The sequence below is a fragment of the Scophthalmus maximus genome, chromosome 7 (genome assembly GCF_022379125.1).
Source record: "Scophthalmus maximus strain ysfricsl-2021 chromosome 7, ASM2237912v1, whole genome shotgun sequence".
Taxonomy (NCBI): domain Eukaryota; kingdom Metazoa; phylum Chordata; class Actinopteri; order Pleuronectiformes; family Scophthalmidae; genus Scophthalmus; species Scophthalmus maximus.
The window spans coordinates 6,645,109-6,666,164 of NC_061521.1; the positions used below are offsets into that span (position 1 = coordinate 6,645,109).

A 21,056-nucleotide genomic window follows, 5' to 3' on the forward strand; every position below is an offset into this window, starting at 1 on the left:
TTTTCCAATTTCCATATGTTTTGCTCTGAATGAAATGTTCTGTTCATGGTTCATAGTTAATTGGTTTGGTTCCAGGCTTAAAACTCTTTATATAAGATTTTTATGAAATGCCAATGGAGTGAGTGAATTGGAAATTCACTTCCGGAACTGGAGCCGTTCAAAAAGTGGGCGGTCACTCAAGCTCAATATCGGCTGCGCTTTATTATTTGTCCGGTAACTTTAAACCCAGTCAAGATGGGGATGGGAAACTTTGATGATAGAGAGTTTTTACCCTAGGTTCACTGGTTTGTGTGCTGGCGAATGAGGTTTACACACACTGCACAGCACAGCACTCGATTAGAGCTCTGACTACTGTTACAGGTGCACAACAAAACAAAACATGCAAGAATTAAATCCCCCTCGGAAATGTGTAAGTTTCACCACTGCAGACGCACGTCAACAACATCCGCCGTCGCATAATGACGTAGTTTAGTGTTAGTGGAGTCGGATTCTCTGAGCAGCGCTGTCGGCTTTCCTAAGTCCTATGAATCCTTACACCTTTCCTTGACCTCATGACCTTTCCATTAAGGGCAAGGAAAAGTAAATAGAAAAAGATGTTAGGAAGGACAATTCGAATCCATCCTTGGTCTGGATCACCAACATTGGAAATGATTTCCTCCGGCAGAAAACTTGCTAAAGTTTAGAATAACTAAAACCACCACCACTACCATTCCATTCAGTCTACTACTGCCCATACACAGTGCATTAACCATGTTCTGTATCATCTGAAGATTGGTGCCACTATGGCTTTTCCATGCATCATTAAATTGTACAAAATGTAAAGTGTAAAATATCTGTGACACATTAGCTTATGAATATGCACCATATTTGATCATGGGAGGATATGAGGAGGCGGCGTCAAGGGGGGGTCAGGGGCCCATGAAATCAATGGCCCCCCCCAGTGCCGCCGCCAAAACTCCAAAATATACTACAGAGGCATAATAGAATTCCTGAAATTCAGTGATGGCTTTTTGTCTCAGTGTGCCTTTTTCAGTCGCCCCATCTGGCGCCCCCCAGTGAAAAGATATCTAGGGGCGCCACTGCATTTAATAATATTCCCATTTGCTCTTATGACTTTGCCCCACCTGACTCTACCGACTCCCGTTGCAAGTTTTTTTCTTTATTGCTGTTGCAAGTGATGTGCATGATTCAGTGTAAACAAACTTAATGACAACGACAACAAATGCCAAAAAAAGAGGAAGAGAAGAAAAAAAGCAAGACAATCGTAAATTGAACAGAAAATACTGATTAAATATGATACTACATAACTAAATGCTGCTAGTCTAGCCTTAACTGTGGAGGAGAGACATTTGAATAACGTAATCCACTAGCATCACATAAATTATTTTGTTTACTTTGATGTTTGGTGAGTGCATTTAAATGTTTTTGTTTGTCTGTGGTTTTATGAAACTGAAATCTTCATTACGCTGTAAGTGTAAAAACCGTAGTAGCCATAGTGAAGCCTCCAGCACACAAGTTTCATTATCTGTATTGGAACTTTACATTACATTGTCCCTGAAATGTAAATATCAAACAATGAATAGTTTACAAATAGACAGGTTATTTATAACATAATGGTACTGAACGTAGGTTGGAGGGGCCCCCCTTTGATTTTTTGCCTCGGGCCCCAACATACTTTAGAATCGCCTCTGGTGATGAGCTCCGTTGTGAGGCAGGGTGTTTCCCTCCCAGTCACCGGGTCAAACGAGGACGCGTCCTGCGCTCGTCGGTCACAGGAGGCGAGACGGCCAATTATGTTCCACCGTGTTGACGGGATGTCGACGTAATGCGTAATGCGCGCAAACACGCTCTCTCTCTCTCGAGCGCGCGCGCACACACACACACACACAAACGGACAAAGCGCCTGGTGGCGCGTAGAGGAAACCTGAAAGAAAGCGCAGCAGTGTCAGTGACAGTAAAGCCTCTGGTCGTCCCGGTCCTCCTCCAGTCCTCCAGCACCGACCCGTCGCCATGTCTCTACCCACGGCGTCCCGTCTGTTCGGCCGCGCGCTGAGGACTCACCTGGTCCCCGTGGCCAACCTGACGTCCAAACCAGCCAAACACAATGTCACTGCAGTGGTGAGTCCACGGCTCTCTGTGCGTTGAGTGCGCGCTCTCTCTCCGTCCTCTCGCCGGGCAGGTGCGACAGACATCCCGCTGCGGGCTCCGACGAGTGTGCGCCGCAGCGCAGCGCGTTGTGACGCAGTCATTTGGCCACAGGCGGATTTCACCTCAACTGCGCCAAACTTTTACACTTGTCACTTCTCCCACACTTATATAGAAATATATTCTTCATCTGTTTGAAATGTAGAATATCTTTGTTTCCCCGAGGAGTGCTTATGTCGATATCAATTCTTGAATCATGAACTATATTTGATATGTGACGCGTTGGCCAAGTGCGCCATTATTCCGCCTGATTCGATCACGTACTCGTCTGCGCCGACATAAATAGCAAGTCACGGACCTCATCGCCCCCGCACGTGCTCCGACTTCCACAGCAGAGTGGGTGGAAGTTAATATTGAATAAACACCATATGTACTGTATTAGACGACGCTGCAGAAGTTTGATATTGTGGTGTGAGAATAGGTTTATTGTATACAGTCCGCAGGTGCCAAGTCACTGACCTTGGGCCAGACCAAGCCAGACAGAGAGGGTGGATTATTACGCACAGACTCACTTACACATTAGGTTACACATTCAACCCTTCATACTGTAAAGCTGTTGATGACATTATTTGTATTTACATGGCATTAATCTAGCAGACGCTTTTGTCCAAAGCGCCTCACAATAAGTGCATTCAGCCATGGAGATAGTTCTCAAAAAGTGCAAGAATCATGCGAGCACATGGAAATGTATCATATTTATCAGATGGGTCACTTGATATTTAGTCACTAGGGCTGCAACTAACGATTCATTTCATAATCGATTAATCTGTCGATTATTTTCTCGATTAAACATGTTGATCGCTTTCTCCAAACCTCAAGATGAAGTTTTGTTTCGTCCACACACCAAAAATATTTAGTCTACTGTCACAGAGGAGCAAAGGAACCAGAAAACATTCACATTTTAGAAGGTGAAATCATAGACTATTGAATTTTTTTAATAAAAACTACCTTAACTGAATAATCGATTATCAAACTAGTTGGCGATTAATTTAGCAATCGATTATTAATCTATTAACTGTTGCAGCTCTAGTGGTCACGAACCCTGACATGTATGTTACAGCTGACCCAGCATGCGCCCTCAGTTCTGTTGAATGTATTAGATGTGTAATTGAACTTTGTGCATGTTTTGCTGGCGTTTGTGTTCTCTCCAGTTTCAGTGCTCACTTGTTTAGTACCTTGACCTTGTCCAGAAAAAAACTTTGTTAATATTTAAGGATATATAATCTTGCTTGACACAAGCGTTCATTCTCCCCCCTCTGCTTTTTACCTGGTCCTTCAGCGGTGGAATAGTGCTTGTTTGTTTGGTAACGGCTCATTGTTGAATCTTGGAACAGTGCAGTTCCCCGCGGTGCACTTTAGACTTGTTTGGTCAATCTGATCTTTTATTAGACACAACTTCCTGGTCTGCGATACTACAGTGACCTCACAGTGGACTGGCATTACAGCAGTCACATACAACCAGACTCATGTGAGACATTCAAGGCTAACATGGCTATTTGAGGACAATGGAAAAGAAAAGAACGATAATGATAATCTAATATGTTTTTGTTTCACATAAACAAACATGATATTGTTAAAAATAAACTATTATCTAAGACTGCAGTACATTTTGGCATAAAGAAAGTGTATAAATGGCCTCCTGTAAAGTTACTGTAGTTTTTCTCACCAGACACAGTGTTTCCTTGAGGTCTAACAAGTTGAACACATGTTTTTCACTTCCTCATGAAACTTACATAGCTGATTTTGTTTTTGGTCTATGTGCGTGTACAAAACAAAACAGGGAAGTGAAAAGCATTGCTCCATAATAATAATAATAATAATAATAATAATAATACATTTCATTTATAGAGCACTTTTCATTGCTAAAAGCAAGTGTGCCATAACACCACTGGTGACTAAATCTCCACATTGTACCTTTAAACCCACAGTACATGGCACCTCTTTGGCCCTGGTGACATTTCTGCTGGACTCTTAACAGATTCATTTTTGGAGCTTTGCTTTCCTGCTACTACTCTCCTCCACACCAAGGACAGATACCCTATTGCTGCTTTAAGGGACTTATTTTCCTTGAATATGACATGTAAATAGATAGATAGATGTACTTAATTGATCCCAAACTGGGAAATTCCGGTGTACAGCGGGAGGTATCTGTCACAAAACACACCAATATAAGAAATGCAATTGTAAAAACATAAGAACTGCAAAACTATACAAGTACGAGGAATATAAATATTCCCGTGGCAGGAAAGATTTCAGATAAGAACTGGAAAACGATTAGCAGAATTGGAATCGGTAAAATTCAAACGATACCCATCCCTAGGACAGAGATAGCGAGGGGAGGTAAGCGAGAGAAAGGTAGAGATTTAAAAAGCTGAAGTTAATTTAGACATATTTTACAGTTTAAAACTGTGATCACAGGTTTGGTTTGCCTTAAAGCTACAGTGTGTAATATTTAGAACTTATTCACAGAAATTGAATATATTGTCCATAAGTATGTGTTCATATATGTATAATCAACTATGAATGAGTTAAATATAGTTACATGAGGTGGACCCGACCTCCGTGTGGGTCTCCATGTTTCTACGACGGTTGAATATGGTTGGAATGGAATCAGCGATGCTGGGCGATATATCGAGTTTTTAAAATATATCGATATATTTTCAAGTAGATATAGGATAAGACAATATCGTGTATATCGAGATTTATGTTGCGTTAAAATAACGTTATAAGTTTCTTTTGCGGAGCCGCTAGGTCGCCTGTTTCTCCTCTCCCTGTCTGTCCCTCACACACAATTTTGCCCGGCCCCGCCCCTCTTCCTCCCTGAGCCCCTCCCCTACCCACCCACTCACACACAAACACACAAGTCCTGCATGCAGCACCAACGCGGAGACAGACACAAACGAGAGGAAAGCAGCCGAAGATTATTACGAATCCTGGCTCGATCGTTTGGAGATGGATTCCAAGTTTCAGATGTGTAGAGAGTCACGCAAACCGGTTGCAACTAAAAGTTCGAGCATGGCGAATCTCTACCACCATTTACAACAGCGCCACGAACCGCAGTACGAGGAGTGTGTAAGACGCCGTGCTTGCAAACCAGAGCTCGAAGCCTCCGCAGCCGTCGGCACCGAAACAAATGTTGCAGGCTTCATTCAGCCTCGCTGTGCCCTGTTTGAACCGCTCCGTGCATTCTGTGATGCAAGAAAGGAGCATGTTTTAAATATAATTATTTATTGTTTGTGGATTTGCCTTGGAATTGACTTGGAAATTACTTTTTTTGTAATTTCTTTACCGGAAGCAAATATCGAGATATATATATCGAGTATTGCCATTCAGCTAAAAAATATCGAGAGATGGTTTTTGGTCCATATCGCCCAGCCCTAACTTTACATAAAGGACTGTGTCATCGGCGTACATTTGTATGTTAACTGATGGGCAGACCGAGGGCAGAACAAAAGATCCTTGAGGTACACCTATATTACAGTTTAGATATGTGGACTGGGTGTTGTTAATGCGTACACTTTGTTTCCTGTGTGTTAAATATGTGTTCATCCACTTTATGGCCTCAGTAGAAAAGTTCGATATTTTTGACTGGAGCACCGCGTGGTTCAGTGTCAAAAGCCATCCTCAAAGTCAAAAACACTGCACCTGTTATACCCCCCCCCCCCTTGATGCTTTCAAGAAAGTAACAGTTGACCGTTTCTGTGGAAAACCAGAGTTGTGGTTTGTATTTATTATTGGAGGAATTCTGAAGTCCTGGATTTTGTTGTTGTTTTTGTTTTTTTGGATCGAATCCTCACCGAGAAGCTACTTTGCAACCCTCATCGCACCACATCACAGAGAAAGATTACAGTTTATCACACATCTAATCAGATGCCGGTGACCGTCATTAATCAGCCTAAATATACAAAAGAACAGATGTAACCTGTTGCTTCCTTTTGTAAGGTCTGTGGACAGATGATACTATTGTTATGCGTCGATGCTGTATTTAACATTCTTATCCATGTACTCTACGTCAAATTCGTTATATTATTTGTGGGGTTATTAAAGAAATATACTCATGCTGTCAGGTATTATAAATTCAACCGTGTGTGTGTGTGTGTGTGTACCCACAGGAGCAGGCAATAGCTCTGACAGCCATGTTTGTGACCATCCTGGGCCCCTCGGGCTGGATCCTGGCTCACCTGGAGGACTACAAGAAGAAGGAGTAGAGGTCCCTGCTGAGGATGATGATGATGTCAGCTGACCAGTCATCGCTCTCCTCCTCCCGGGCTGTGTCCCTCCTCTGCTGATAAATTGAACTTATCACATCTGTTGTGTGATAATGTTCATCTGTGCACCTGTCAACCCTCAACTAATAAATACATGTTCAATATATAGAAACCAGGGCTCGGTGTGTGTGATGTTTCGATTGCAGGTTATCTTGTGAATGTAATAATGACTCGAGTAGCAATAATAAGGAATAGATTAAATGTTAAGTGTACAACAACAACAACAGTCATCACAGTCCAAGCGTGCATTTTCAAATGTCTTTTGTCTCAAGAGGTGGAGAGGTCTTTCACAAACTCGAAGGTCGGTGGTTCAATCCCAGCTTCCCCCCCAGTCAGCGTTCCGAAGTTCCCTTCGATAAAGAACACTAAAATTTCCTCCAATGGCTTTGCTGGCAGTGTATGAATGTGACAGAGCAGGTAAAAAAAAAAAAAAAAAAGCAGCTCTACATTAGCCTGGGACCAGACGAATTCTGGGAGCTCATTTCATATGTTTGCCACCCTTGGTCTGGATCTCCTCCATTGGGAAGTTGCATCCTCCGGCAGAAAACTTGCTGGTCCAATCACAACCGATTATCTGATGATGGGCGGGGTTTACATTGACGAAGCGACTTCTGTAAAGAACCAGGGCTGCTGCTGCTGCTGAAGATTTTACTAAAAGTACTTGATATTTTCAAAATTTCTCCCACAAAAACCAACAGCACTGGTTCACAGACATCGTGGAATCCTCATCACAGACATCACATCATTTCCTCTCTTCTCTGGTCTGTTGCTCAACACGCGTCAAATGATTCGTTGCTCTCACTGGTGGCAGGTCTGTCCAACTGCATCCGGAGGCATTTTGATCTACGTCCGTTGGCGACACCTCTTGGAAATCGAAAGTTTTACTGAGAGGACCCAGACTAATACGTATTTGTGTATTAGTCTAACTGCGCCAGGCTCTGTATGTGTGAATGGGGCTTATTATTTTAAAGCGCTTTGAGTGATCGATAAGACTAGAAAAGGGAAAAATTTAAACTAACCTTGTAGAAATGAATATGTGAGGAAGCATATTTGATTGAGTAAAGACACTTTGTTTTTATTTGTTTACCGCAACAGTTTTTTCCATGCAGTTAGTCCACTTCTGTTAGGGCAATAACATGCTAATGGATGGAGATGTGCCGGAATGTATTATTATCATGATCAACGTTTTTTGCTGTGCTGTCTCTACTTTCACTCGCAGGAACATTTTATGGGCTGAAGGAACACGATCGAGCAGTTGGGCCCCTTCCTTCTGACAGTGAGGACTTAGGGAGTTCGGGGGTCGGGGGTCGGGGGTCAGGGGTCAGTCAGCCCTCTCAGTAATCACACTGGAGTACACCCGTGGAGGGTTGACAGGTTTGAATGGTAAGTGCTGTGGTGAGAGTCCAATCAGAATATGGGTGGGGTGGATCCTAAAAACTGTGGTGAAATACCCCCCCCAAAAAAAAAAAAATAAACAAAAAAAAAGGAACAACAGAATATACTAGAACTTCTGCCAAGGATAATGAAACTCATGGTCACGAAACAAAAGAACAAAGGGCGGTGACTGTTGGACTTGGATCACAGCCACTCGTCACTACACGACAACCATCCCCAAGGGGGAACACGGTCACTCAACGGGATCCAAAGACAGTCTCCACATTAAAGAGCAAAGAGCTCTTCGTCTCCGTGACCACTGATCCGGGCTCAGTTTAGAGGTTCCCGCGTTGGCTGGGGGCTGCTGGGCATGGGCTTGGCACGGGGCTCATGTGAGACAGGGCGACTGCAACAAGTCCAGTTCACGTTATCGTGCCTTCATTTTCTAAAAGAGGAGCCCCTTTTGTTTATTCTTATTTCATTTGACTTATCCCACCAGGGGAGTTTTCAGTCTGCGACGGAAGCATGGAAGGGATTCGGCTGTCTTGATGTCAAAGGGGAGTTCGTTCCACCCTTGAGGCACCAGGACCGAAAACAGGATGTAGATGAGCTCCACCCCTTTGTAGTGAGGGAGCAGCAAACCGTTACCTCGTGATATCAACACAACAATGTGTATTGACAACAATGCACCGACCAGACCTCATTTGAAGACTTCTTTTTGCCATTCTATTTTCTGTATTTACGTTTCTGAGCAACAGGTTCAAGAGGTCTTTGTTGCGATTCCCATTGGTCACCACTAGAGGATGACGAAGGACACGGAGACGCCACAACGTTGTAGTTGAAACATTTTTTATTTCATTAAAAATATTTACCAATGGCACTTTCATTTACTCTAGTAAAATCAACGTTAAAACCATTTAGAATCTGGTAAAAAAAAAAAAAGAAAGGAACAAGACCAGTCCAGGAATCAGGACCGTGAGAAACAAGTGGTTCTGTTACAGCACATACTTGGCGCGACCTTGACATTGGTCCTTCATCTCATCAGTGTGTTTGTCCATCAGAGAGAAATGTACACAGATACATCTGGCATGTAGTGGAGTCCGGTGGCTTGTTCTGGTCTTCTGTGCACGTCGCCTCCCGTTGTCAGAACGTGAGAGCATCCCAGAGACCGGGGGTTTGTTCACGTTACGTTTTCAAAGTGCATGAACAAAAACATCCATGCTTATGGTAAAATCAAAATGATCCGATTGAACAGTTTAAGTACAATAAATAAATAATTTTGATTTATAGTGAAAGTTATGAGGATATTAATACCAAAATTGTGTACAGTGCAGCGCGTGGCCAGCTTGTTAGGTACACCTAGATAAGTGCGAGGTTATAATGTACAGTTTTTGTTGTAGAGAGATGGTCAGTTAGTGGTGCTGTTGAACTGTGTGACCTTCAACAGTTCTCTGGTGTGCTGTCACCTACGTAAATGTGGAGGGAAAAATATTACAAATGTTTCATACGGAACCGCACCATGTGCTCGATCCTCTGTTGTAATCAATCAGACGACTCGGCAAAAACAGACTGTTGTAGTTGCCCCTGACTGAAAAGGTGAATCTCACATTTCTGACTTGGTTTGAATTTTGACTTACTTTCCTTGATTACATTTTTTTTACTTGATATTTCCTTCTCTTTTCCTAGTGTTACTTCAGACATGAGTGGGGAGTTTTGTGCAGCTACTTTCATAAGTGCTACTTTATCTTCTCTAAGTGTTCTGGCTTAGCATTTGTGAGTAGCTCCAAGAACCTGAGCTTTGACCCCAACTGGGAGTTTGAAGGCTGAACTGAGACGTCTCAGCCCGTATGCACTGGAAATGTAGTGCTGCCCGTAACGGTTGGATGTTCACTGATGACCAGCCCCGTTTCAAACGTAACCAGAGTGAAGTACCTAACGTCAAGGTGAATCAACCTCCCAGTGTGCTGCTGCAACAGAACCAGGGAGAACGCGCTCGCTCAAAGGGCCACAACCATAAAAAAATAAACATTCTCCAAAATGTACAGCATTAACAGCAAGGCCCACGGTTACCGTGACGACTCGGTTTCTTTCTGCATCAGCCACGTTTCAATGAACCGCTTCAACTTTGCTTTTCATTTCTCTCGCACTGAACACACTGTACTTGCGACGTACAGTGTGTACAGTGTGATGAGCTGAGCGTACATCAGCTGGAAAGAAATACAATTTCACTTCAATGAGAAAATGTAAAGAAATGAGATGTTTGGTGTGGCGGGGAGTTTGTCCCAGTGTTGGTCCCGATTGTACCGAGCGTCTGTAGAATCTGACTGTGCTGTCACCGGTGTCAATTCATTTCCATCTGACTCCCCAGAACCAAACTCAAGACAAAAAATTCTACATTCTAGCATCAGTTTGATTTGTTGCACTATCTACACACATTGTGAAACTCAACTACTGGACTAAACTGAAGTGAGTTCAAGCCATCTTTGGTTACAGGGGTTCAAAAACTTTTTTGAGGTTCAGGGGCTCATGTTGAGATTTCAGCGTCTGATCGTGTCTGGGCTCCATTACAGGACGGGATCGTTATGGCATATTAATAAGGGAATGTACATGATTTCCCACTGGAATGTCACGTGCAAAACTATCCGCCCAAGAATTGTAATAACCCTTAAATAGAAAGAAGTTTAGGATCAGGACTTGGAATCTGCTCCAGATTCAGTCTCGTTTCTGTTCCGTTCCATAAATAGTCACAAAGTAGATTCTTGACTGGGTGAAGCTGGGAACTATGTGGAAGTTGCGCTGTGTTCATTCAATCAACTGCATATTCATTAAGTATAACTTTCATCAAAACAAAGACACTGACAACTCAAATTTCAAATTCAAACCGGTACGACGTGAACAGTAAATACATGTCAGTCATTTCTAAGGAGGTGCGAATATAGACAGAGCAAACAGCATTGCTCACAAACAAAGAGCAGTGTTACTGTACATACACTGGACCTGTGTCTGTATATGAACGTTGTAAATGTAAATGTAAATTTCGAAGCTACTGGCAGCTTCAAAAAGCAACTATGTGCGCACGCACGCACGCGCACGCACACACGCACACACACACACACAGCATTAAAACAACCGACTGATGTGAGAGTTGTGGCTGATGGTTTACAAGGGGAAAATAAGAGCAATCCATAATATTTAGTCATGAAGATTGAGAAGCTACGAAGACCTGGAAAACCCAATCATCTGACGGTCACATCACACACCTGTAAATTATACCGACGATAAAGAGAACTTTGGGTTTGAGTTCAAACCTGTGATCAAATAAAGTGACAATCAACGATGAGCAGCGAAACTGTGAAGATTCTCTAAGCTGTGATCATGTCCTGTTGCACCAGACATCTATAAAACCCTCTTCACATCTATGCACAAAATAAGTTATATGAGAAAGCTAGTCAGTGGTAGTTGCTAATTTGGAATCGAAAGTAACACACACAGGCTTGAACTGGTTTCAACCAATAGTATGAGTAAGAACAAAAGGCCAGCATTAGAGAGGGAGATGAAGAAAGACAGCCCTGAAGAGAACGCCACTTTGGAAGTTAGAAAATGATTAAGGCATCAAGGGGAAAAGCCAGGATCTTGCATATATACATTATCTTCCTTTATCCACAAAGCATCTGTCAGCCTGACAGGATATGGAGGAAAATGTCAAAGAGAAGTGAGACTGACATCACCAATACAAATCCCCAGGAAAATCTAAGTGGAATCAGCAGCGTGGCCTCACTTCGGACCACACTGGTTACGTCGGCCAGGACATAAATTCAGTTCGCAAACGCCGTGGTACAAAGTGGACTAAACCCGTCAACCCTTGAACAACATTATGAAGTCGTGAGGATGGGCCGAGATGTCGTCACTGGTAGGGTTCAAAACTCAAACTGGTCCTGACAAACATAGAAGTGCATACACACACGCACACACACGTACACACACGTACACACACGTACACACACACACACAGCCCCTGAGAGAGGTTAGTGTCCTCCTGGTGGTAGTGGACAACAGCAGTGTGCTGCCTTCATTCCACTCAGGAATAACTGCATACTAGATGATGAAGAGTGTGATGACGATTTACCATTTTAAATCAACAGCTTATTGTGCTGTTGGTGTGTGGAGGCTTGTGAGTGTCCCACAGTGGACATGACACGGATGTCTCCACAGCAAGCCTGAAGGCTTAGTGCTGCAATACACACGCGTACATTGTGGAATAGAATCTGTTCAGTTCCTGGTCCAGCAGCAGGGAGGGACACCCTGGCCCACAGCTGGCTGGTTCACATATGGCCCAGGATCTAACCTCGCACCACGTGAAACGTGGGTCCCGTCAGGAGATGGTGGAAGTGGTGAGAGACTGAGCCGGCAGCATCAGGTCCAGCCAGGTGGGCCTCAGCTCTGCTATAGGGTGGCGAGGACCCTGAGGAAGGAGATGATGAGGACACAGAAGGACTGTCCGACTCCAAAAACAAGAGCCTCCAGAGAGATCATCCTCTTCCCTGCTGCCTTGTACACTCCCGCTATGGCTGCACCTTAAGAACATAAGAAAACAAGACATAATTACTAAGGGTGGGGATGTCTCGATCCCGTATCAACAACTCACGCGTGGATAATACAGGGAGAAGATCAACACCGCGGGCGTAAAACATACGGCAAGGAGCATCTCTACTCTGCACGCGCACAGAACAGTATCCGCCAGCGTAAAACTATACTCACGAGCGTAAAACTATACTCACGAGCGTAAAATTATACCCATGAGCGTAAAACTATACCCACGAGCGTAAAAGGACCAGTATTTCCTTTTGTTTATCTTGACCAATACCTAAGAGTTTGGGAAAACTCTACATCATCGTATAATAGTGAACTGTGATTTTGTAGCTGGAAATGTTTGGTAAAGACAATTATTTTAATGTATCGGTTTGTTTCTGAATTCTGTACAATTGTTCTGGAATTTCATAGGAAATAATTATACCCCTGAGCGTAAAACTATACCCATGAGCGTAAAACTATACCCATGAGCGTAAAACTATACCCGAGCGTAAAACTATACCCATGAGCGTAAAACTATACCCATGAGCGTAGAACTATACTCACAAGTGTAGAACTATATTCAATTGCGCAAAAACTATACTCACGAGCGTAAAACTATACCCACAAGCTTAAAACTATACTCACGAGCGTAGAACTATACTCACGAGCGTAGAACTATACCCACGAGCGTAGAACTATACCCACGAGCGTAGAACTATATTCAGGTGCGTAAAACTATACTCACAAGCGTAAAACTATACCCACGAGCGTAGAACTATATTCAGGTGCGTAAAACTATACCCACGGGCGTAAAACTACACTCACGAGTTAAGAACTATACTCACATGCGTAGAACTATATTCACGTGCGTAAACTTAGATTTTCCATATCGCCAGGCCTGTGTACTGTCAGCTATCCTAAAAAGCTGGATTTCCCTGTGACAATGACTTGTTTCATGATGTTAGCCCTCTAGAAGTAATAAAATAACAGTTGAATCACTAGAGAGTAGTATCTATAAGAGTATCATTAAGTATCGGTATCGATAAGCAGTATCGGTATCGATAGAATCCTAACGATACCCATCCCTAGTTATTAGGGCCCGAGCACGAGGTGCGCGGACCTGGGGCATTGCATGCTCCAGGGCCGCATGCACCGAGGTGCAAGGCCCTATTGTTTCCGTAAGGATTATTATTATTATTCTTATTCAGCATCGTTCACTCACTTTACACCCTGTTCCCATATGCGAAAACGGATGAAAATTGGCACACACGTCAGAAACTGCTCCCGCTACTCAGGCCTAGAGGCCCGGCACTGGGTGTGGCCCAGGGGCTTCACAGCGCCCCCTGGAAAAATCAGCAGGTATAGGAAAAAAAAATTTGGAGTATCCTACATAAATGAAATTTGGGAGGCAGATACATCTTGTCGGACCTGACAAAAAACCTCTTGGCAAAATTTCCTATGACCAACAGGAAGTCGGCCATTTTGTGTCAAAATCCATATTTCACGTGCCATATTTTAATGAACTACTACTACAAATTTCACATGAGCTACTTCAAATTTGTCGTGTGTCATCTAAAGACCCATGGGATGAAACGATATCAAAAGCTTGAGTGTACGTCAGAGGCCCATGCTGTGACGGCGTGGCGAAAATGTGGCGAATTTCGATCCCTCGCCATGAAAATGGAAGTCGCTCGTAATCGAAGGTACATGCTCCGATCGGACCCAAACTTCTCAGGCATGATAACAGTCTCGCCCTGAACAGATTACCATGTCAATATTGGACATAAGTCATAGCGCCACCTACTGGCAACAGGAAGTAACATGTGTCTACACTTTTACGCCCTCTGTCTTATAGGTTGACCACATCATCGTCAAATTTGGTCAGCTAAGTTGTAAGAAGTTGCTAACGTGGTACTATGAAATTTGTGACCATATGTCAAACGCTGTCGCCATGGTGACGCCTTGTTCGCCATAAAATACGAATACATATTTGAGGCACTTGTGATGCTTTGTGTCTCACGAAACTTGGCAGACATGTTCAGAGTGGCAAGACAATATGTCCGATATGTGTCTTTTGTCCAATTGTGTCAAAATGGCTCCATAGCGCCCCCTACAAAACTTAAAAGTCAATTATCCCACCTTTAAATTTGACGTAGAAGAACCAAATTCGGTGGGCTAATGTACCTCCCGACGACCTACGAAAAAGCCTCTTGGAGCAATTAGCTCCGCCCAAACGGAAGTCCGCCATTTTGATTTTACCTTGGCGTAAGGGGCGAACGGAAGGCCTCGTACTTTCGCGAACTCCTCCTAGGCGGTTCATGGGATCCGCCTCAAACTTGGGCAACGCGTAGAGGAGGCCTTCCAGATCAAACGATATCAAAAGATTTTGTCTAAATCGAAAGGCGTGGCCGCGGTGAAGCGTGATTCGCCATGAACAGGAAGTTGCTCCAAATCAAAGGTACATGGTCTAATCTGATCCAAACTTCTCAGGCATGATAACAGTCCCGCCCTGAAAACATCTTCATGTCAATATTGGACATAAGTCATAGCGCCACCTAATGGTGATAGGAAGTTTGAAATTCTTCTTTTATGTCCTCTGCCTCGCAGGTTCACTGGAGCAACCTCAAATTTGGTCAGCTTAGTTGTGAGACATGGCTGATATGATACTTTGAAAATTTTGACCATGTGTCAAACGCTGTTGCCATGGTGACGCCCTGTTCGCCATCAAATACGTTACATATTTGAGGCACTTATGATAATTTGTTTGTCACGAAACTTGGCAGACATGTTCAGAGTGGCAAGACAATATGTCCGATATGTGTCTTTTGTCCAATTGTGTCAAAATGGCTCCATAGCGCCCCCTACAAAACTTAAAAGTCAATTATCGCACCTTTAAATTTGACGTAGAAGAACTAAATTCGGTCGGCTCATGTACCTCTCGACGACCTACCAAAAAGCCTCTTGGAGCAATTAGCTCCGCCCAACCGGAAGTCAGCCATTTCGGATTTTACCTTGGTGTAAGCAGTGAACGGAAGGTGACGTACTTTGACGAACTCCTCCTAGGCGGTTATTCGGATCCGCCTCAAACTTGGGCAACGCGTAGAGGAGGCCTTCCGGATCAAACGATATCAAAAGATTTACTCCACATCGAAAGGCGTGGCCGCGGTGAGGCGTGATTCACCATGAACAGGAAGTTGCTCCAAATCAAAGCTACATGGTCTAATCTGATCCAAACTTCTCAGGCGTGATAACAGTCCCACCCTAAACACATCTCCATGTCAATATTGGACATAAGTCATAGCGCCACCTAATGGTGATAGGAAGTTTGAAATTCTTCTTTTACGTCCTCTGCCTCGCAGGTTCACTGGAGAAACCTCAAATTTGGTCAGCTTAGTTGTGAGACATGGCTGATATTTTACTGTGAAATTTTTGACCATATGTCAAACGCTGTTGCCATGGTGACGCCCTGTTCGCCATCAAATACGTTACATATTTGAGGCACTTATGATGCTTTGTTTCTCATGAAACTTGGCAGACATGTTCAGAGTGGCAAGACAATATGTCTGATATGTGTCTTTTGTCCAACTGTGTCAAAATGGCTCCATAAAGCCCCCTACAACATTTCAAAGTCAATTCTAACGCCTTTAAATTTGACTTAGAAGAACCAAATTCGGTCGGCTCATGTACCTCCCGACGACCTACCAAAAAGCCTCTTGGAGCAATTAGCTCCGCCCAACCGGAAGTCAGCCATTTTGGATTTTACCTTGGGGTAGGCAGTGAACGAAAGGCGACGCACTTTGACGAACTCCTCCTACGGGACACGGGTAAGGGAATTTTCCACTTCGTGGCTGAGAATGAATGGGCATTTTCCTGCCATTGGTCAAAGGTCATCACAATGGACTTGCGTCCCTGTTAGGGTGTCATATGGCTGTGACTAAGATCACGAATTGGACGCAAAGTGTGCTGAAGCCACTGCGCCTGTCGGTGGCGCTATCACTCCTTTCTGGGCTGGGGGGGGGGGGGCCCCGGGTATTGCCGTTGGACACAGGGGCCCCTACCACTTCCCTAACTCGTACACCTGTCCAACTGATGGACCTTTTTGTCCACTTCATTCACTTTGTAAATTTTTGGGTGTCCGCTTCGTGGTACATTTGTCGACATTGCAGAACTTGTCATGGTAGTACAGTACGGTACAGTAAATATGTCCAATCGGAGGAATATTTGTCCACTCTGGGTAAATGGCCCCCTTTTGCCCAAAACTCGCTTGCCGACTCTGGGGCGGGGTACCAGGGGCCCCCGGGGCCCCCGGGGGCCAAAAGTCCAATTAGCCCAGAACTCACTTGCCGACATCGGGGGGGAGAGGCCTGAGGGGGGCCCGGGAGTACCAGGGGCCCCCGGGGGCCAAAAGTCCAATTAGCCCAGAACTCACTTGCCGACATCGGGGGGAGAGGCCTGAGGGGGGCCCGGGAGTACCAGGGGCCCCCGGGGGCCAAAAGTCCAATTAGCCCAGGACTCACTTGCCGACATCGGGGGGAGAGGCCTGAGGGGGGCCCGGGAGTACCAGGGGCCCCCGGGGGCCAAAAGTCCAATTATCCCAGAACTCACTTGCCAGCACCGGGGGCTTTGGCACAAGGGGCCCCCGGGGGCCCCCGGGGTAGGTTGCACTTCCACCGAGTGGACATGTTCCCCCCACTGAGGAGGACTGTGCTGGCCGGGTGGAAGAGACCACCTTGCCTTTGTCCAGTTGGAATACCCTGACCTCAGCTCTAAGGTATTTTGAAGTGTACGTACACTTCGCCGCCTATTTTTAGGACCCCCGGGGAGCCGGGCAAGGGGGGGTTGGGGACGTCCACTCCGCGACATGGGCCGCTTCTTGCCACTGGACGGTTTCCGGAGCCCGCTTCCCTATGGTGGGGAAGAGAAATCGTCGCGTCCCGACCGGCCGTCGCGAGACACGGCGGACGCGTGGAGAGCGGCTGCCGGCGCGTCCCCGACGGCAAGAGTGCGAGGGCCCGATCATCGCTGCTCGCAGCTTTAATTAGTATTATCATGGTATTTTTAATATGATGAAAATGTTCAAAAAGTACTGATGCATAAACCTTTAAAAAGAACGGCTCACTGTTCTTTTTATTCTTGAAAAAGAAAAAAAAGCACCAGGAAGAGACTACTGATTGCTGCTGCTGCATACTGGTGTGAGTGTATGCATCAAAGGGTTAAATTGTACATTTATGAAGTTCTTTAAAGTTCTATTAAAAAAATATTGCAATATATATATCGTGTATCGAGATATAACAAAAATATATCGCGATATTATTTATAGGCCATATCGCCCAGCTCTTATTAAAATATTTATAATTAGTTTAAGCAAGTGGTACTTCTAATGCTGACTAGTAAGACTAGCAACATTTAATCAATTATTCAACCAAAAATGCGCATCCTTAGTACTTACTGGTGAGGACCCCCCCACAGACTGGTCCCAGGATGCCCATGAGGAGGATTGCGATGGGCATGAATCGGGCCATCTTGTGCTGACGCAGCGTGGCGAGGGAGAGCAGGGCCGCCGGCAGGTGGAAGACCAGAGACGAGACCGCTGCCCACAGGAACACTCCGTACCACATCTCTGGACACACACACACACACACACACACACACACACACATACATACATACAGTCAGGCAGGCAGGCACACATCACTGCATGCCAGTCGAAGTACAAATCATATTGAGTCCCACAGGTCACTGGGGCCACTTAATCAGATCATTCAATTATTCATGAATGTGATCCAGGCTCTCCTCCTCCACTCACTACGTCTGCTCCGTGGACAGGAGGTTTGCAGATGAAGGAGGGACAAAGCAAAGGAAAGGCCTACGTTCATTAGTGCAGATACATGAAGAGTACATGTGATACCGTGTAGGTGAGGAGGGGGTCACCGAATGGTTTGGCGAGTAGGACATATCATATGCTATGACCAATCGTCACGTCTCAGCCCAACGGAGCGCCTATGGGAAGTGGTGTTCTATCCCTCCAGAGGAATCTACGAGTTTCACAAGTGGAACAACTGAGATGGAGACTCAGGTGCCGGGTAGGGACAGAGCAGGTCCCGTGCCCCAGCACTCGAGTCGTACGCAATCCCTAGTATCTACTTCATCACACGGCTGCCCTTTTTCGAAATGTGCACACCAACACGGCAGCAGTTAGTATGTGGCGTTTATATGAACGTTTTTGAAACGGTGCGTGGGCTGTGCTTTTCATACAGCGCGTTTCCAGAGTTCTTTACAAAACAAAAATGTCTTCCCCGAGGACACGAGTGGGGATCAAACCACTGACCTTCTGGTTTGTGGACAACCCTCTCTACCTCCCGAGGCACAGTGTTTACATTACTTCTCCCAAACTAGGTCGATGCTAATACATGGATAGAATGAACAAGTGCTGTGATCTCTTTTTGCCAAGCCCTTTAAGGTTACACTCTACAATGTGATCACATCTCGATGGCTTCACCACCACCACCACGCACCGTCGAGCTAAGAACAATGCGATGTTATGTAACGTTATTATACAAGTGTCGAGGCACGTGAGAGAGTCAGTTGACCTAACATATGATCTAATGGGAGAGGGGGGAAAAAGAACTAGAAAGCGTTCATCAGCCACAGCTTTAGGAACAAGCGCGACTATTGTCGACAGTTGGAATGTAGCCGGAAGTTAGCGCGACTCGCCGGGCGGACGGGAGTCGCCTGAACGATGCTAACCGTCCGTCGAGCGGCCGACTCCCGGGACGCAGTCCCACGGCGGGTGGCCACGGTGGGCCGGTTCTCACACGCGCGGTAGCGAGGACAACGCGTGGGCCGTCGCGTGATGTCAATGGACTGGACTCGCGTCAGTCCAGCTCCGATGGCAGGTCCTAGCCCGTGCAGCTAACAACACTGGCCCACCTGAGAAGTCGCTGAGGGACGTGTCGTTGCCTCGGTGCGTGCTGTTCTTCCTCGGCACTAGATTCAAACCGAGTATCTGCTGCGCGAAGCCGATCTCGTTGTACCGGTCCTGCATCTCCGACACGGAGACTGGACGCCGTGCGAGGGGCGGGGGGGGAATACGGGCGACGGACGTGGAAAAGGAATCAGAGTCGCCGAGGCGACTGCCAACTCTCCATCTTGACGCGAGGCTAGTTAGCACCGGGGCTAGCTCAGCCGAACTAGCTGTCAACACAACTTGCTCTGACGTCACGGCGGCGACTTCGCCCGGATGCGCGACTGTCAGGCGAGAGCCGTGTGGGCTCCGCCGGCCGCCACAGTCAAGTCTGCCCGGAGCCGTCACGGCAGGACCGTGCACCTGCCGAGGAGAGTCGTGTTCATCATGTCAGCGGTCTGCTGAGGGAATCTGCGCTGAATGAGGACATGCCACTGTCCGACAGGCGGCGGACCACCCCAAGACCCAGGGAGCATGCGCCTACAATACAAAGGAGAGGGACAAGAAAGATCGTCGTTCACTTGTAGATAATGTAATACACATTTTGCGACCACGTTGAGACTATTTTCTCTCCAGACATGACAAGTCGATCTGCTGACGAGACAGGAGCATCATGTGCACTCTAAATATATATATATATATATGCATGCATATATATGCATATGCACGTTTACACATTCACAATTGACGTTTACCACTTGCCCGCATGACAGTGAACGCAGCGTAGTATCCTGGTATTACTCCACCAGAACGACCCGCTGTCGCCAGCACCGAGGTACTGATGCGTTAGGTTTTGAATATTCTCTTGGAAATTATCGTACAATAACGGGTTATTTTTGTAAAAAAATAAAAATAAAAAAATGATCCTCTCTAAATACAGGAATGGAGAAGGGCTTTGATCACCATGTATGTGTATATGCTAATATATTGCTTTGTATTCAAGACAATTAAGGTTCAATGTATATAGTTATGTAAATGATGAATGAATGAATGAATCTGTTGAGATGTTTTCAACAACTGCTGTTGTCTTTTTTTGTTGTTGTTTAATTAAACATGCTCGAAATAAATAAATAAATAAAAAAGATGAAGGGAAAAGAGCGCCAGAATGTACATCTGATAACCCGGAAACTTTTAAATGTCATCAATTCTAAAAACCTGGTCGTCTCCTATTCTACAGTATATGATCCCTGCTCAAGTTGTCCCAGAGACAAACACATGTTGTTCACAAAGACAATACACATTCAAGTCAGAAAGTTCAATGGTCTTCTTTCCATCTCTGGCTGCAGCTACATGAGACTTCATGGCAACATTATTTTGAATTTCTCTTTTGGCCTGGACCTTAACTTCAGTATATTCTGCATTTTAGCTTGAAGAGAAAAAAAAAAAGAGTTGTCCTACTTGATGAGGAATACAGAGTTAATTCAAGGGAGAATCCTCTCTGAATCCTCAATGTTTAGGTATAAACATCATTCTCGTTTAATTAGGAAAAATAAACACCAATAGGAGTTTGTAGCATTGGCATTAAAAAGGCCTTTCATAAACAAATACTTCTTAATTAAGAAACGCGACTTTTACCTCTAAAAAATTCAGTGCATTTAACATAATTTAAGATGTAAAAAAGAAAAGAAAAAAATGTGTGGGGGTTCATGTACATTCCAAGCTGAATTGGTCTC

At 45.0% G+C, this 21,056-nt stretch overlaps 2 protein-coding genes across 2 annotated transcripts; one reads left to right on the forward strand and one right to left on the reverse strand.

The window, feature by feature from the left end:
• Positions 1-1,855: 1,855 nt before the first annotated feature.
• On the forward strand, positions 1,856-6,585 carry LOC118315159 (cytochrome c oxidase subunit 8B, mitochondrial). The gene is made up of 2 exons (XM_035642204.2): positions 1,856-2,118; positions 6,318-6,585. The coding sequence occupies exons 1-2, from the start codon at positions 2,011-2,013 to the stop codon at positions 6,411-6,413; spliced, it is 204 nt and encodes a 67-aa protein (XP_035498097.1). The 5' UTR covers positions 1,856-2,010; the 3' UTR covers positions 6,414-6,585.
• A 2,097-nt stretch (positions 6,586-8,682) lies between these two features.
• tmem170a (transmembrane protein 170A) lies at positions 8,683-19,969 on the reverse strand. Its single transcript, XM_035642205.2, has 3 exons — positions 19,350-19,969; positions 17,869-18,039; positions 8,683-12,421 (listed from the first exon to the last, which is right to left on the reverse strand). The coding sequence occupies exons 1-3, from the start codon at positions 19,462-19,464 to the stop codon at positions 12,291-12,293; spliced, it is 417 nt and encodes a 138-aa protein (XP_035498098.1). The 5' UTR covers positions 19,465-19,969; the 3' UTR covers positions 8,683-12,290.
• Positions 19,970-21,056: the final 1,087 nt, after the last annotated feature.

Excerpts from the sequence above, each read along its gene's own strand:
- LOC118315159 (XM_035642204.2), top strand. The coding sequence starts at position 2,011 with ATGTCTCTACCCACGGCGTCCCGTCTGTTCGGCCGCGCGCTGAGGACT. Across the intron at positions 2,119-6,317 it reads AACACAATGTCACTGCAGTG|GAGCAGGCAATAGCTCTGAC; the intron begins GTGAGTCCACGG and ends GTGTACCCACAG.
- tmem170a (XM_035642205.2), bottom strand. The coding sequence starts at position 19,464 with ATGCAGGACCGGTACAACGAGATCGGCTTCGCGCAGCAGATACTCGGT. Across the intron at positions 18,040-19,349 it reads GTCCCTCAGCGACTTCTCAG|AGATGTGGTACGGAGTGTTC; the intron begins GTGGGCCAGTGT and ends GTGTGTGTCCAG. Across the intron at positions 12,422-17,868 it reads CTGTGGGGGGGTCCTCACCA|GTGCAGCCATAGCGGGAGTG; the intron begins GTAAGTACTAAG and ends TATGTTCTTAAG.